This window comes from Felis catus, chromosome A3 (assembly GCF_018350175.1).
Source record: "Felis catus isolate Fca126 chromosome A3, F.catus_Fca126_mat1.0, whole genome shotgun sequence".
Lineage (NCBI taxonomy): Eukaryota > Metazoa > Chordata > Mammalia > Carnivora > Felidae > Felis > Felis catus.
In genome coordinates this window covers 118091668-118108902 of record NC_058370.1, presented here as the reverse complement: position 1 = coordinate 118108902, position 17235 = coordinate 118091668, and the positions used below count along the sequence as shown (strand labels likewise).

Below are 17235 nucleotides of genomic sequence, written 5' to 3'. Positions count from 1 at the left end.
GAGAGCATGTGTTTTCCAATTTATTGGGACTTTGACATTATCAGTCTTTACTTTTTGCCAAACTGATGGGCAATAAAGGGGGATCTCACTGTTATTTTCATTTAAATATTCTGGATTTCTTGTGAGGTTGAACATTATCACATTTCTTTCTTTTTTTGTCTTTCTTTCCTTTATTTTATTATTATTATTATTATTATTTTTGAGAGAGAGAGAGTGCACTCAAGCAAGCAGGGAGGGGCAGAAGTGGGGGTGGGGGGGGGCGAGAATCTTAAGCAGGCTTCATGCCCAGAGCAGAGCCCGAGGTGAGATTCAATCTCACAACTGTGAGATTATGACCTGAGCTGAAATCAAGAATCAGATGCTTAATAGACTGAGCCACCCAGGTGCCCACACATTTATTTTTTTGCATTTCTTCAGTGAATTGTCCATTTACATTATTCTAGAGAAATGGTTGATATTTTTGAGTTGTAGAGGCTTCCCATAATTACACATATTAATCTCTGCAGGGGCAAATACTCAAATTTTCTGTTAAAAGATATTCAAGAGTGCATGAATTGGTATGGAAAAAAAATGGAAGGATTTATATTAAAAGGATAATAGTAGATGGGGTGCCTTGCTGGCTTGGCCGGTAGAGCGTGTGAGTCTTGATCTTGGGGTTATAGGTTTGAGCCCCATGTGGGCTCAAAAAAGTCTTATTTAAAAATTACTTAAAAATAAAATCTTTAAAAGGATAACAGTAGTTACATTTGAGTGGTAGACTCATGGGTATTTGACTTTCTTTTTTATACTTTTCTACATTTTCTGCTTTTTTTCTACTCTTGAACGCGAAGTATGTATTAATTTTATGAATAGAAAGAAAAAACCCCAGTAGACTGGAAAGTAGGGTAAAGGTGCTCTCAAAGCAGTTCCAAAAAAATTTTCCAAGACACTTTGAGTAGCGGCAGTATCAGTAGATATTAATTTTCCTAAGGTCAAAATGTGAAGGAAACAACAATTACTTCTTGCATAATAACTTGATATGGCAGTTGAAGTTAGCCTTATTATGTAATAATTACCTGTTCAGCACCCCCGATTCTATCATTCTTTACCCACAGTGTTTTATTCTCCCAACCCTTCTTCAAGTACTGGCAATCAACAGTGAGGGGAGCTCAAACTATCTTTGGAGCAGGAAATACCTCAGTTTGCCTGGGCTGAGAAACATCTCTTAAGAGCACCTAAATCCATTTGTTCTAATGACATCTGGCAATGTTGGCTTGGCCTTCCACTGGCTAGGGGGTGGGAGTGGGAAGAGGGTGCAGGTGTAGGATGGGGGTGGGGAAGTCATACCACGATGGGAAAAATGGGTTCAAATCTGGGTTTTCAAAGGCTGAACTGTCATTCTGGATGGTGCCTCAGAGGTAAGTTAATGGGAGCCAACCCTTAAGAACAGCCTGGATGGCCGAAGGCCAGACCCCAGGATGAGGGGAATACAGAGGAGAAGTGACCTTGGAAAGCTGTGGGTAACTCACCAGCCGCAGCAATCACGGTACCTTTAGGAGTGCTTCCATGCAAACTTGAAAAGAAACTATCACCACTTCCTACTGGTGCAATTTCTAGTTCAGAGCTGAGTCTCCAAGCCCTGAGTCATCTGTTGGGGGCATCCATGCAGCTGGGCTGACACTGCCTAGTGCCACACCTGCAACTTTGAGCACTACAGGCCTCAAATATAATGGATAGAAAGAAAGGGGAATAAGGAAGAGGTAAGAGAATCCCCATGCTCCTGGCTTTTGATTACTCTTAGCTTACTTATATACCCTGAATTATAATGACTTATTATAAGGTGAAGGTTTGGAAAGATGGATTTAGCCTATGGGCTAAATTCTTAAGAGTACCAATGCAGATTCTAGGACTCAACCATTTACGTGTAGAAAAACAATTTCTGTGTCAAGAATTTTATACAGCCTGTAGGCCAAGGATAATTAATGATATATCACAGTAGCACAATAACCTAGAAGATGACAGTGCTTGAATGTGTGTGACTCTCGACTACGGGGTGATTATGTAGTGCAATCGACACAAGACGGCAAAGCCCCCTGACCTTCAGGTTGGAGGGCTGCACCGAGGACACGAGTGCCGTGGCATTTTGAGGCTGAGACTCAGGTAACACAGAGATGGGAAGAGCGACACGTCTGTCATGTCTTCCCAACTGAGCCGAGGACATCTGCACTACTGCCACCATCTCACTGTCGTACAGCAGGAAAAATGGATGTAAAAATAGAAGTGACACAGCAACTATCAACACGGAGGCAAATGAATGTAGCAGCCTGCGGGAGTACTGACGCGGAGCGGGACTGGCCCCTTCCAGGGCGGGCTGGACAATGTGCGACCCAGCTAAAGGTATTTCCACCACCCATGCCATCCCTCACTGACTGATTTTATCTTGGCCAGCTTTGTTGAGGTTAAGATTGACAAAAATTGTATCCGTTGAGGTTGCACGACATGATTTTTTTTTTTTTGAAGGTGTGCCTCGTAAGGGATTAGGAGAAGGGGAAATGTGAGGTCATAAACCTCCTGAGGGCAAGTAATGCCCTCCTGACAGAAAAGTGAAGAAGCCCATTTGTTCAGAAGAAAATGCCTCCCTGGGAGTTCCTCACCTCGCCATGTGAATTATCTCCTCTTTATTAGACCTATGAAGAGGCCGAATAGGTATGTGCAGAACAGGCAAGGATTTTAATAATGAGAGTGCAGGATGAGAGGACAAAGAGCATAAAAAAGGCTGAGGGAGATTTGGCCCCCAGAAAATAACCACCCTTGTTTCCCGTGTCACCTCTGTTCCCCTGGGGGATGTTGAGAGCCCATTCAGTAGATTCAGTAGAGCAATGAAGTGGAAGATTCTTTATCACAAGAGTATCCATCCACGGGTGAAGTGCCTAGGTGGATCTTTTTGTTATTGTTTGACCTTTGTTTTCTAAATTGATATAATTCTAACCTACCACAAAACTCACCCTTTAAAAGTGAACAATTCACTGGTTTTCAGGGTATCCACAAGGTTGTCTATGTATCACCACTATCTAATTCCAGAATGTCTTCCTCACCCCAGAGAGGAACCCCCATACCCGTTCATTAGTCTCCTGACCCCGTCTCCCCAGCTGCCAGTGACCATCCATCTACCTTCCATTTCTATAGATTTACCTATTCTGGACATGGCATATACTTGGAAGCATATAATATGTGGCCTTTAGGTTTGTCTTCTTTCACTTAGCGTAATGTTCTGGATGTTCATCCACACTGTCGCCTGTATCAATATTCCATTTTATGGCTGAACAGCAGTCTATTATATGTAGGTGCCTCAATCTGTCTATCCAGTCATCTGCTGTTCAAAGTCAGGTTGTTTCCGATTTGGGGCTATCGGGAACAATGCTGCCAGAAACATCCGTGTACAGGTTTTTGTGTGGGCACGTGTTTTCATTTCTCTTGGGTGGAGACCTAGAAGGACAATTGCTGGGTCCTGTGGTAACTAGAAAATTAACTTTTCGCAGCCCTTCCAGACTGTTTCCCAAAGCGACTACACTATTTTACCTTCCCACTGGCATCGTTTGAGGGTTCTAATTTTTCCATGTCCTAGGTACGCTCATTACTGTTTTTGATTCTAGCGGGTGACAAGTGGTATCTCATCGTGTTTTGTCATTTAGGAAAAAAATCAAAGCCATCCATACACATAGTGTAAAAAGACAACGCTTAAGGAGTGAACGCCCCATCTCTCTCTTGAACCATTTCCATGAGGCAAATACTTTAAATTCCCTTTAAGTTTCTTCTGGTATTCATCTTCTCCCTCTGGTAATATGCTTATACTGCTGTTTTTAAAAATCAGTTTCCGATATTCTCTCTTGACTCCCAACTATGGAGAATGAGCATTCAGTTCTCTTCTCTTCCCTCAGGTGCACACAGATCACACACTCACTTTATCCTTCCATCTTCAAAACAGGATTCTAATCTCTCTTTTTGGTTAAATCAAGAATCGGCACTTGCACTGTTAGGACCATGTCTTTACAGCCACGTGGCGTGCGAATATTCACTTAATCATACTTTTACCCTGAGACTGCAGATGACGTAGAGCAAAAATATTTGCCCCCCCTTTTTTTTTCATTTCCACAGTTTTCAACATAATTAATTGCTACTTCATCCTCAAATTCTGCAAGAAAACTAAAAATCTTTGGTCATATGCCAACACATGGGTATTCTGCTATTTCCTTCTTTGTCCTTTCCTGTTTTTGGTTTTGTTTCTGGGAGTCGCTCCTCTAGGGCTCTCCGCTCTCCTGCTCTCTCGGGGACTGGGACCCGCCTGGCTGCGGGCCTGCTGCATAGCTGCTGCCCTGGGACTTCCCTTCACCACCCGGGCTTCTCTCCTCTGTGGCACCGTCTGCTTCCTGGATCCCTTATCTCCCTCCGGCCTAGTTTTATCCCTCAGTTTACAACAGCATAATCTTCCAGTACTTTCTTTATTCCTCCATTCCTGCCCTCTTTTGTGTTAATTTTTTTTTTTCGTTTTTGAGAGAGAGAGACAGGGGGGTGGGGAGAGAGAGAGAGAGAGAGAGAGCGAATCCCAGAAGGGGCAGAGAGAGAGGGATTAAGAGAGGGAGAGAGAGAGAAGTGGAGCTCGAGTTCGCTCGATGCGGGGCTTGAACTCACCAACTGTGTGATCATGACCTGAGCAGAAGTCAGATGCTTAACGAATGAGCCAGCCAGGTGCCCGTTAAATAGATATTTTGAAGTGTACCATGGTAATTCTTGTGTTTCTTTCAGGTTTAAAAAAAATTTTTTTTTTTAATGTTTATTTATTTTTGAGAGATAGAGACAGAGAGCAAGCAGAGTATGGGCAGGAGAGAGGGAGACACAGAATCCAAAGCAGTCTCCAGGCTCTGAGCTGTCAGCACAGAACCTGACGCGGGACTTGAATCCATGAACCATGTGATCATGACCTGAGTCGAAGTCTTTCGCTTAACCGACTGAGCCACCCAGGCGCCTTTTTTTTCTTCTTCTTTTTTTGAGTTCTTTTTTTAGTGATTGCACTGGTGATTCCGGTTAACATCTTAACTTAAAACAGTCTAGTTTGGATTAATACCAGCTTCATTTTGGATAGCATACAAAGTTGTTTATGGCTGCTTTCATGCGACAATGGCAGAGGTGAGCAGTTGTGACAGAGCGTGTATGCATAAGGTCCGTGAAACCTAAAACTTTACTGTCTGGCCCTTGACAGAAAAATTCACTGATCCCAATCCGGTGCCCCGATTTTCGTGATCCCGTGCTCTACCTCCTGCCTCCAAGCGTTTAAGTAATCTTTTCTCCTCTGAGCTCTCACTGTGTTTCAACTTTCCTGAAACCAAAAACTTAAGTGCACATGCTAAGAAACCAAATGAAAGGGCACAAAACAGTGTCAGCAAAGTGTGAAAACCTCCTTGTGCACCCTGCTGTATTTAAGATGCTCAAGACGCAATCCATCATATCTAGGAAATCCAATCCTTCAACATGAAATGGCTCTGAGGATAATGACTGTCGATTCAAATCTGAACATTCCCAAGGCTGGTGTCTTCATCACTTTGTCCCATGCCCAGGCAGGGCATTTCCACATGCGTGTTCTGTGAGGTTCCCCATTCCAGGCGGGGCTTGTTTTTGTATGACCAGCTCCACTTCCCATCCTCTGATGAGAGTTCTTTGATTTTTATTTGACACCAGGGATGGGGACACGACATGGGGCACTGTGTGGGCAGACAGCTGTCTGGGACCACTCCCAGGAGTGGGCCCGCCTGACCTCAAAGCCCAGCACCGCAAGGCAGGCAGAGCCAACAGGGAGGGGGTGAGTGGGCCCCCATGACATGGCTTCACTTCTGCCCTCGGCCGTACCTTCGGACTCTCAGCCAGGCGCACCGAATACATCCCTGTTCCTGTGTAGGCCCATTCCAGTTGTGCTTTGGTGCTTGTGGGCAAAGGAGCTGTGGCTGACACAGCCACCCGAAGCAGAGGCTGAGTCTCTTTCGGGGTAGATACGTAGGCCCGACACCTTCATGAGGGTCCTTCATTTTTAGCAACGGAAGAGTAAACTTTTCTGCTGTAGTTCAGGACCTGGACTCGTTTTAGTCTCATGCAGGGTCGATTTCAGAACTCAGAAGGAACCTCTCAAGTTCAGGCGACTGTCCGTGACGGAACAGAAAAAAAAAACTCGTGGTTTCCAAAATGACTAACTATGAAGAGAATGACACCACTGAGTGCAACTGACCAAATATCTGATCAGCACATTGTGAAAGGCAATCAGGGTGTGATTTCATGTGATAAAAAGCAGTCCTTGTACTTATCTATCTTTCAGAGCGTATTTGCATCCATGACTTCATTACATTTGCTTAGGCTCCTTTTTGATAAATGACTCACATTTTATTTTATTTTATTTTATTTTATTTTATTTTATTTTATTTTATTTTATTTTATTTTATTTTATTTAATGACCCGCATTTTAAAGCCTTTTCTAAGCATAAAAACCAAAACATATTTTATAAATAATTACACATTAATTTCTTATAAATAAAAACTCTAAAATGTTTACTCTTCCCCAACTCTAGTTTTAGGTTCCTGGTATTTATCGATTTTGTTCGCTCTTCTCAATTCTAAGTCATAAACAATAATTCTTATTTTCCCAGATTTAGAGGACCTCTGAGCTTTTTTTTCTAGCTTGTCTTCCCTTCCACCCCCTTCTGGGTTGTGACTCGTCTATGTAACCTGCTTGTCCTTAATGCATGCCTTACACAAGAAGTGTCTGGAGTCCACAGGCCAAGTTTTGAACCCCCAGCTCTGTTACTTCCTAGCAGTATGGTCCTAAGCAAGTGTCTAAATCTGTAAAATGAAGATAATATAGCTCATGTCATTGTTGTAAAGATCACATGAGGTGTATGCCAAAGAGACACAGTAAGCGCATAGTAGATGATAGCGGGCATTATCTGATGGCCGAAAGAATGAGTTTTGCCAGCCAGTGATCCTTGCACTTTCATTCCACACAGGAGGCTTGTAAGAACCAGCAGCTGGGCATACTGTCTAAAATCTAAGCCCCACGAGGGCAGAGACTATGTCTTGTTCATCACGATAGCCCCAGAACTTAATAGATGACTGGCATAATAGGTATTCAATACATATTTACTGGATGAATCAATGAATGAATATAGGTGATACAAGTATAGTTTTACTGATATTCTGTTTTTATGGATGAGGAAACTGAGGCTCAGAGAGGTTAAGTGACTTGTAGAAAGTCCCACAGTGGGTTGGGGAAGGATTAAGATATAGTGCTCCTGCCTGGTTTTTCTTCCCTTCTGCCATATCACCTCCTTGGGCCCTTACCTTATGATCCAAAAATTCAGGTGTAGTATCTTTGTTATAAATGATGATTCTCAAGGGGGGCAGAAATGATTCTGAAATTTTAAAACCTACCGTGGTATCCACAGCCTTGACCTTCTCTGTGGGGATGTGCTTTGGGACAGGTTCTGTCTGTGACAGCATCACACAGCCTTCAGCACCTAAGGTGATGATTACGACCTGGCACCCCCTTTCCAAGAGCACCTGTGCAGCCTTCCCAGCGTCTGCAGGGCTGCTGACCGTGAGGCCAGTTAGGATCTCAGCCTGGAATACAGAAAAGTGAAAGGAAACTGCGGTGAGAAAAGTAACCTGGGTCTATTCCCAGATTAGATTTGGTTTTCTAGAAAAATGTCCCCCTTCTTTTGCATAACAACCAATGCAGCGGGAACTTTGATGGATACTGGCTCAGGAAAATAAATTAAAAACCCTATAACAATGACAAAAACTCGCTATCAATGACATTTTGGGGAAATGTGAATGTGGCCTGGATATTAGATGACAGCACAGAATCACTAATAATTTTCTTAGGTGTGAAAATGGTGTGGCTCCTCTTAGGAGATGCACACTGAAGTATTTAGGGGTGAGGTTTCATGTTATGTGCAGCTTACTTTGAAATGACTCAACAAAAACAAAAAGAAATACACACAGTGGAGAGGGGAAGCATATAGCAAATGTTAACAACTGTTTAGGTGGAGAGTATATCACTCTTTGTTGTGTTGCCCTTCCAGCATTTCTGTGTGTATGTATGATAATTTTCATCATAAAGAGTTAGGGGGAACAAAGAATTCTACAAAAGAAAGGAAGAGGGGAGGGAAGAAAGGAGTAAGGGAGGGGCCGCTGCCAATGACTTTGATATATAAGTCGTGTCTGTAAATTTTACCCCTAAGGTTGTATTTCTTCTAGGCTCCTCTTGGGTCATAATGCCTTTCTCTTATTACTGGTTATAGCTTTCCATATTTGCACAACACCCATTTCTTTTGTTTGTTTTTGCTCAAGAAATTGGAAGCAGGGTGGGAGGGGCACTGACATGGAGCAGAGAAAGCAATGTGCTGATATATTCAGATGTCCACCATTTACTCACTCTGGGACTTTTTCCAAGTCACGTATAAAATGAGGGGCTTGCACAGGACCACAGTTCTCTCCCAGAACATAAAAAGGGCTCTGGCTGAAGTAGGGGTGAAGGGCTGTAGCCCTGCTTCCTCACCCCCTAGGTACCCCTCTAGCTTCTCTGGGGACCCTCTATGGTTCTGAAATTAGTGGCTGAAAATTCACTGGACCAGATGAATTATATGATACTTTTTGACTCAAAAAGTTTATAACCAAATTCTGTCTTTTCTATATCCTATTTCTTTCTAAGAATGGGTCTATCTCTTCCTGTGCTTGCTCTGAACATGCCCAGATTAACCCTTTTTGTTGCCTATAAGTCACCCCACAGTGTCTGCTCCTTCTGGGGTTTGGTCTTCCCTGGCAGCAAAGGTTTTGTTAACTTGACCATGTGTCCTTCCTGAACCATCTTTTCCACACCCTGTCTGAGTTGGCTATGCCTTAAGGCCACCTTCTGTTTTCTTTTTATAAGTTTTTCACTGATCTTCATTACTGAGATCACTTACATCTGTTGAGTTAGTTGGGTCTATTTTCAGAAACACTGAATTTTTGTGGTTTCTAAAAACCTGTTAAAAAACGATTCTTTGATGAAAGATCCTGAACGTAAAAATAATGCAACAAACACCCATGTACCTACCACCCACTTTAAAAAAAAATTTTTTTTTTACGTTTATTCATTTTTGAAAGACACAGAGAGACAGAGCACAAGCAGGGGTGGGGCGGAGAGAAAGGGGGACACAGAATCCGAAGCAGGCTCCAGGCTCTGAGCTGTCAGCACCAGAGCCTGACATGGGGCTCGAACTCACGAACTGCGAGATCATGACCTGAGCTGGAGTCGGATGCTTAACCGACTGAGCCACCCAGGCACCCCGCCTACTACCCACTTTTAATAAGTCTTAACGTTTTATTTTATTTGCTTCAGTTATTTTTCTCTAAAGGAGGTAAATGATGGAGTGCCTGGGTGGCTCAGTTGGTTAAGCATCCAACTTTGGCTCAGGTCATGATCTCAGGGTTCATGGGTTTGAGCCCCACGTCAGGCTTTGTACTGACAGCTCAGAGCCTGGAGTGTGCTTCTGATTCTGTGTCTCCCTCTCACTCTGCCCCTCCTCTTCTCACACTCTGTTATCTCTCTCTCAAAAATAAAATAAACAACGGGGCACCTGGGTGGCTCAGTTGGTTAAGTGTCCAACTTCGGCTCAGGTCATGATCTCACGGTTCGTAAGTTCAAGCCCTGCGTTGGGCTCTGTGCTGACAGCTCAGAGCCCGGAGCCTGTTTCAGATTCTGTGTCTCCCCCTCTCTCTGCCCCTCCCATGCTCATGCTCTGTCTCTCAATAATAAATGAACATTAAAAAAACATTAAAAAAAGATAATGTCCTCCATAGATATTATGTATTAATGTGCTTTTCCCCTTAACATTATTTCATTTGTGTTTATATATGTAGCATTCCATATACTGCAAAAATACTGCAAATATACTACAGTTTAAAAAAAATTTATTCTCCTTTTCACGGACACTCATTTTTCCATTTTCCCCTTTTACAAACAATGAAGTATTGGATATTCTCATCATGTATATAAAATCTGTTTTTTTTCCTCTGGCCATTTAAAAATATTTTTGTTTTGACTTTGGATTTTATGCAGTTCCACTAAAATGTATGTTAGTAGACAGTTGTATCTGTGTATCTCAAGTGGTACTTTTAATACACTTTTGATCTGAAGACTTGTGCCTTTCTTCAGTTCTAGAAAACAACCTGCAGTTTTTTCTCCAATATGGCTTCTCTCCAGTTCTCTCCTTTCTCTTCTTTCACTTCCATTAGATGCATGTTAGAGCCTCTCAACCTATCTTTCTTTTCTCCAATTTCCTCTTTAGTATTAAAAACAAAGTTTCTGTGATATTTCTAGGTGAATTGAGCTTTTCACTTCTGGGTGAGTTGATCAAGATTCTTTTTCAATTCACTAATTCTTTGATTCCAGTTTGTTTACCTTCCTAATGAGTATTTTGTAGAAAGATTTTAATTAGTGTTTTTCATCCATTTTGAGTTTGTTTTTTGTGTGTGGTGTAAGAAAGTGGTCCAGGTTCATTCTTCTGCATGTCACCGTCCAGTCTTGCCAACACCATTTGCTGAAGAGACTTTTTTCCATTGGATATTCTTTCTTGCTTTGTCAAAGATTAGTTGGCCATACGTCTGTGGGTCCACTTCTGGGTTCTCTATTCTGTTCCATTGATTAGAGTGTCTGTTCTTGTGCCAGTACCATACTGTCTTGATGATTACAGCTTTGTAATCTAGCTCAAAGTCTCGAATTGTAATGCCTCCAGCTTTGGTTTTCTTTTTCAACATTACTTTGGCTATTCAAAGTCTTTTCTGGTTCCATACAAATTTTAGAATTGTTTGTTCTTGCTCTGTGAAGAATGCTGGTGTTATTTTGATAGGGATTGCGTTGAATATGTAGATTGCTTTGGGTAGTATCGACATTTTAACAGTATTTCCTCTTCCAATCCATGAGCATGGAATGTTTTCTCATTTCTTTGTGTCTTCTTCAATTTCTTTCATAAGCTTTCTATAGTTTTCAGTGTCATTTTCAAATTTCTAATTGACTGATTTTTATATTCACATATTGTTGCTTTCTGTTTCTCTTTCTCTTTTTTTAATGAATGAGAATCTCAATCATATCTATCTATTTATTGAGAGTGAGTGGGGGGAGGGGAGAGAGAGAGAAGGAGAGTCCTAAGCAACTCCATGCTCAGCACAGAGCCCAATGTGGGGCTTGATCCCAACAACCCTGGGATCATGACCTGAGCTGAACTCAAGAGTTGGATGCTCAACTGACTGAGCCACCTGGCATCCCTCAATCATTCTTATTTTAATGTCTTTTTAGCACTGCTTCACTATTTGGATTTCACCCTGGGAAAATTCACCTTGGATTGTTGATTTTATTGGATAACTCTTGAGCATTATGTTTTGTCATCTGAAGGCTCACTTTGCTGAGAGTTGGAGAATCCCACACTTCAGCTCCCGCTAGGCTTATCCCTGCCTTTCCAGTGGTTTTATGGCTGCATCCATCGGGCCCCAAGAGTCTCTAAACCAGAGCCAGGTGTTATATCGGCAATACGGAGTTCCTGTTCTGCTGTCATTGGCGATATTGCTAATCTCGTCACATTCACGGTCACCACGTTAGCATTGGCTTAATTCCTTCCTGATCAGAGGCAGTACCTCTGTCCTCCTATCTCCTCAGTTTGGGAGCCTTACATATGCTGTAGTCCTGGGCAGCTTCCTTTAACATTTTTGGTTAGCAAGGGAGCCTTAGCCCAGCATCTCTGGGTTTGAGCAGGGGGCATTGCCCCAGTCTCCCATGAGTGGCACATTTCTAGTGCTCATTACCCATTAGAGGTCCCTACCACTTACACCTGCCTCTGGGACTGAAATATAGCACACGCAGGCTGAATGCTCTAGGATTCTGCTCCCTTTCTGATTTGTGGAGTTATCTTGTTTTTGAGCTTGTGAGTACCTTTTCATTGTCTCTTTGTATCTTTATATATCAATGGTTTGTGTGTGAGCAGAGAGAGTGTCTTAAAGCATGAATTTACATTATTATCGAGATTAGAAGTCATCCATAAAGGGGCGCCTGGGTGGCTCAGCATCTGACTTTGGCTCAGGTCATGATCTCGTGGTTTGCAAGTTCGAGCCCCACATCAGACTCTGTGCCGACAGCTCGGAGCCTGGAGCCTGCTTCAGATTCTGTGTCTCCCTCTCTCTCTGCCCCTCCTTCACTTGCACTCTCTCTCTTTCTCTCTCTCTCTCTCTCTCAAAAATAAATAAACATTAAAAAAATTTAGACGTCATCCTTAAGAATGTTAGGTTTTTAAAGCTTTTCTTTTTTCCATTATGTGTTTGAGATCAATTTTCTTAAAGACTAGAGTTTGTTCATTTGTTCATCCATTTAAAAAGCATTTACTAGGTGCCAGCTATGTGCCAGGTACAACGTAATAGATGGTAATTTCCAAAGATAACTGTATCAATATTTGTCACAGTGTATATGCTCTTTTCACGCTGTGCAATGTCAATCTTCTACTGAGAGGTGGAGTGTGAGGGCAGAGTTTCCTGCCTCAGTCAATAGAATGGGCCAGAAGAAATACTGCGTGACTTCCAAAGCTAAGTCATAAAAGCCAACTCTTCTGCTGGGCTCCCCCTCCCTCTCCCTCTGGATACTGTTTCTCGGAACCCAGCTTCTACATTGTGAGGAAGCCCGGGTCACAAGGAGAGGCCTTGTGTAAGTCTGGTCAACAGCCAGCATCAACTAGCAGGCACATGAGTGAAGTAGGCTTCCCATGATTCCAGCTCTCTGCCTTTGAGTCTTCCAGACCCCAGACATCACCGAGAGAGACCAGCCATGCTGTGCCCCGTCTCTCTCAATTCCTGATGCACAGAAACCATGAAGGACAAGAAATAATTACAGCAGGTTTCCTGTATCTGCAGTTTCACTTTCCGTGGTTTTAATTACTCATGGTCAGCCGCAGTCAGTAGGTGATCCTCCTCCTGTCGTATCGTCGGAAGATTAACAGCAGTTTAACGCTATGTCACGGTGCCTGTGTTGCTGACCTCACTTCATCCCCTCACGCAGGCATTTTATCATCTCACACCATCTCGTAGGGGAGGGGTGGGTACAGTACAGCAAGATATTGAGAGAGAGGGAATGTGATCATTCACAAAACTTCTATGACAGTATATTGTTATAACTGCTCTCTTTTATTATTATTGTTGTTACTCTCTTACTGTGCCTACTTTAGGAATACAACAGTGAATAAGACAGATGTCCCTGGCCTCACAAGACTAGTAATTCAATGGAGAAGACAGAAGTACTGAGTGGGTCATTTGAGCTATGATGAGTGTTTGAAGAATAGTGTTCTGCAAGTATCTAGCAGGGAAATCTACGCCAGTTGGCCGTGGAGGGTAATCTAATTTCTTACTATAAAATGGTTATTACTTCCCACAATTCCTTCCTCCCAGCACAAGGCCTGGCCATAATGGGTGCTCAAAAATACTGCATAGCTTATTGTGATTGGTTAAAATTAGTTTCCTTGTGGCAGTCTTTTTGTTTTTGTTTTAGTTTTTATTTACTTCATGTTCTGAGAGATGATATTAACAAAAAGGCAGGTCAGGAAATCCTGGAAACATGCATTCAGCCTCTGAACCACATGGAAAATTACTATTACAGTTCTTTAACTACTAACGTTCTCTCTGCATGTTGCATCATATAGTATGTCTTTGCCTCCCAACATCGAGAGAGAGAGCTCTGGTCTAAAACTGTCTGACCTATATAAGGGAAAAATATTGAAATTTTCTTCCTAAAATGGTTCAGAATAAATGGGACGATCTGAATGTAACTGAGAGATATTTTACTCAGCTCTATACATTAGGACGCTCAGATGGACTGAGACAGCCCTCTCGTAACAGAGTGGCCCCTGAAGTCCTTCCTGTGGCATCATGGAGAACCTATGTCTGTTCCCCCAGGCAGTCACAGCATCTTCACAAGAGAATGTAGCAAATGTTCCAGGGGTTGCATATTAATTAGGGTCGTTAGACCAGTTGAATTTGAATTTCAGATAAATAACAAACAATTTTGAACTAGAGGTTTCTACCTCTTTTTTTTTTTTTTTCCAACGTTTATTTATTTTTGGGACAGAGAGAGACAGAGCATGAACGGGGGAGGGGCAGAGAGAGAGGGAGACACAGAATCGGAAACAGGCTCCAGGCTCCGAGCCATCAGCCCAGAGCCCGACGCGGGGCTCGAACTCACGGACCGCGAGATCGTGACCTGGCTGAAGTCGGACGCTTAACCAACTGCGCCACCCAGGTGCCCCAATAACAAACAATTTTGTAGCATAAGTCCATTTCGTATATTATTTGCTGTTTGTTTGAAATTCAAATTTAACTAGGCATCCTGTATTTTTATTCACTAAATTTGGCAACTCTAATACTAATTATTCCATAGAATGTGGAATAATTAAAAAAGAAAACAAAACACCAATAGTGTGAAGGCAGGGAGGGGACTAAAATTAGCTGAGGTTTGAGAAGTGCCAGATTATGGAGATGACTCAGGGAACCTTTTTCTCCACCTAGGATTCACTAATTTCCTTTTCTCCACACCCCAGTTAGCTGAAAAATGTGTTTTCACTGCGCTCAAGAATTCACATGCAATCAAACTGACACGATTAGTCCTGCCTCTTTGCTTTGCCTGTTTGTATGAAAGTCTTTGGTTTCTCATGGAATGAGCAAAACCTTCCACCCTTACCTCAGTTTCATTGCAGCAGAACACATCTGAGAGGGCGTAGAAGCGAGGATCCAGGTCAGCAATGGCAGGAGCTGGATTGAACAATGTTTTCACTGTAAAGGAACGGAAGGGGGCTTCAGTGGTCCTCATTTTTAACATGGTGTGTTGACAGACATTGGGTAAATCCTGATCCCTGTGTGGGTAAATCCACAATCCCTGAGTGTGACCACTTTCCCCATGAAATGAAAAATCAACTTAGTTACGGGTGTAGAAGTCTAAAATCTCAGTCTCTATGATGGCCTAGTACCAGCCCCTTCTTATTTCTATTTGCTCTATTTTTCACTCTGTAACACTTCAGCTTCAAGGGCAAGCGTCGGTATTACAGTCAAGATGATTACAAAGTTGTGGCAAAGCGCAAGAATATTAAAGAAAATTTTAAGTGCTGTGGCCTGAAAGGACATGCATGAATGTGAACATTCAGGCTGGTGAACATTTTTGTTCCTAAGTCCATTTTCCAGGAAAGAAAAGAAGTTAGAAAAGAAATAATGAAGAGGTCAAAAATTTCCTGGTAAGAATAGTCAAATAGGAAGTTTATGTACATATGCAGGTTTTTAACATCTATGCATGTATTCCAGATATATCACAAGTACTCATGCAAACATACGCTTTTTTCTAAGATTTTGTTTTTAAGTAATCTCTACACCCAAGGTGGGGCTCGAATCCACAACCCTGAGAGCAGGAGTTACACGCTCCACCGACTAAGCCAGCCAGGCTCCCCAAACATACATTTTCACAGAAGCTTACGTTCTTGGCCTCTGTGAAGAATCTGGGAACATAAAGGAAAGCTTGATTGAGAAAGGAGGAGAAATTCAATCCGAGACTGAGAGCTAGCTCAGACTAGGGACCTACAAGAGAAGGATGGATAGGGATAGCAGAGACAGGGAGAATGAGAATGTCACAGCCAATACAGCATCAGAAGAATTTCTGCATTTTTCAGAGGAGGAACGTGAACCTCAGAGAGATGAGGTCACAGTCTTAAGGCCATATGCTGGGACATGGTTAAGCTGGATGCCCATGTGGGGTCCTCCAGCTTTAAGTCCAGTATTTGGTCATCTCTCTAGGCCAGGACTCTGTGTATAGCAACACAAGCCTCCATTCCAATTTACAGTGTATTTAAAACAGCCTCTGGTGTGGAACTTGGCAAATAAATTTATTTATTTATTTATTTATTTATTTATTATTTATTTATTTACTATTTTTAAAGAAGTCTTCAGAAATCACAATGACAGGAAGCTTCCCCTTTATCAAAACACTTATCCACCCGAGTACCCAACTAGATTGGCTGGTTTCTTTTTCTCTGCCCAGGTCCAATGACTTATGTGTTTAGTAGCCCCATTGGACCCACAGAGTAAACTCCTCTAGCTGCAGTTCTCAGAGACCCATCTAGAACAGTGACCCACAAACTTCCTTGCACATCAGCATCACTAGGAGAGCTCATTAAAGTGCATGACTTCTGGTCTCCCCCTCGAACTCACTGATCAGAATCTCTTGGGGTAGGAACAGGAACGTGCACATTGAGGAGTTCTTCAGGTGGCTCTTCTGTAGCTGTTGTGGCATCGATCCGTTCCACATTGTTGGGGAGATGCTTCTTAGCACGTGGCTAATGGAAACTATCCACTACTTCTGCCTGATAAAGCTAGCTAGTTTGCTTCCATACCTTCCTTGGTCTTAACAGTTTGGTTTGGTCAATGGATCTCATCCAGTGGTCTACAGACTAATGCTATTCCCACATTTTCATTATTTTAGAATTCAGAATGTCCACCCACAGAGATCCTATGGTATATTTTTGGCTGCTCATATTTTTGCACAGGTTATTGTGCAGCTTAAGTTAGAAAACGGGTGTAAAAGCCCTATGTAAACTGTAGAGTGTTGTACAAATGTAAGGGATTATTACTGTTATTATATTGTCCTTTACACGCAGCTCAACACCCCCGCCCATCCACCCATCTCTTTTGCCTTCTGTTGAGGTTTGTAGCCTGGCAACAGTCTCTGTCATTGGTTTTGTCGCTTCTGCAAGGTCTTAAGAGATGTCAGTTATGCATAAAGGCCCTCAACGCCCAGCATTCCAACACACCCATTTACTTTTTACCGCTGTAGAACAAATATATTGCTCCCTATTTTCCTTGAAGGGTAAATTGCAAAAGCATTGCTCACATATTATGATCTCTAAATCTGCATGCATCTGAGCACAGGTTAGAGCGAAGTACCAGGATGGAACAACAGCTTTGAGCCCTTCTTATAAAAGTGCCATTTCATCTCAAAAGATCCCTGACCCAGCAGTTCCTTTTCCAAACCTATCCTACAGAAATACACAGGCAGGCAAAGATGAGGTACAGTGAGGTTCAGGATGTACAGTGATGTACAGCTCTTTTTTTAACAGAAAAAGAGAAAAAGAGAAAAAGAAACCTAAGCTTCTATCAGAGAGG

General features: G+C 42.4%; 1 protein-coding gene across 8 annotated transcripts in view; it reads right to left on the bottom strand.

The window, feature by feature from the left end:
• The window catches only part of RBKS (ribokinase), a 102811-nt gene that overhangs the window by 46399 nt on the left and 39177 nt on the right, over positions 1-17235 (bottom strand). For 7 of the 8 annotated variants that reach the window (XM_045054770.1, XM_045054772.1, XM_045054768.1 and 4 more), the window contains 2 exons: positions 14771-14862; positions 7450-7638 (listed from right to left, as the gene is read on the bottom strand). In XM_045054770.1, coding sequence (XP_044910705.1) covers positions 7450-7638; positions 14771-14862 — 281 coding nt within the window. Of the gene's footprint in view, positions 1-4923; positions 6168-7449; positions 7639-14770; positions 14863-17235 lie in introns of those variants that run through there. The other variant, XM_045054771.1, reaches the window with a different exon arrangement.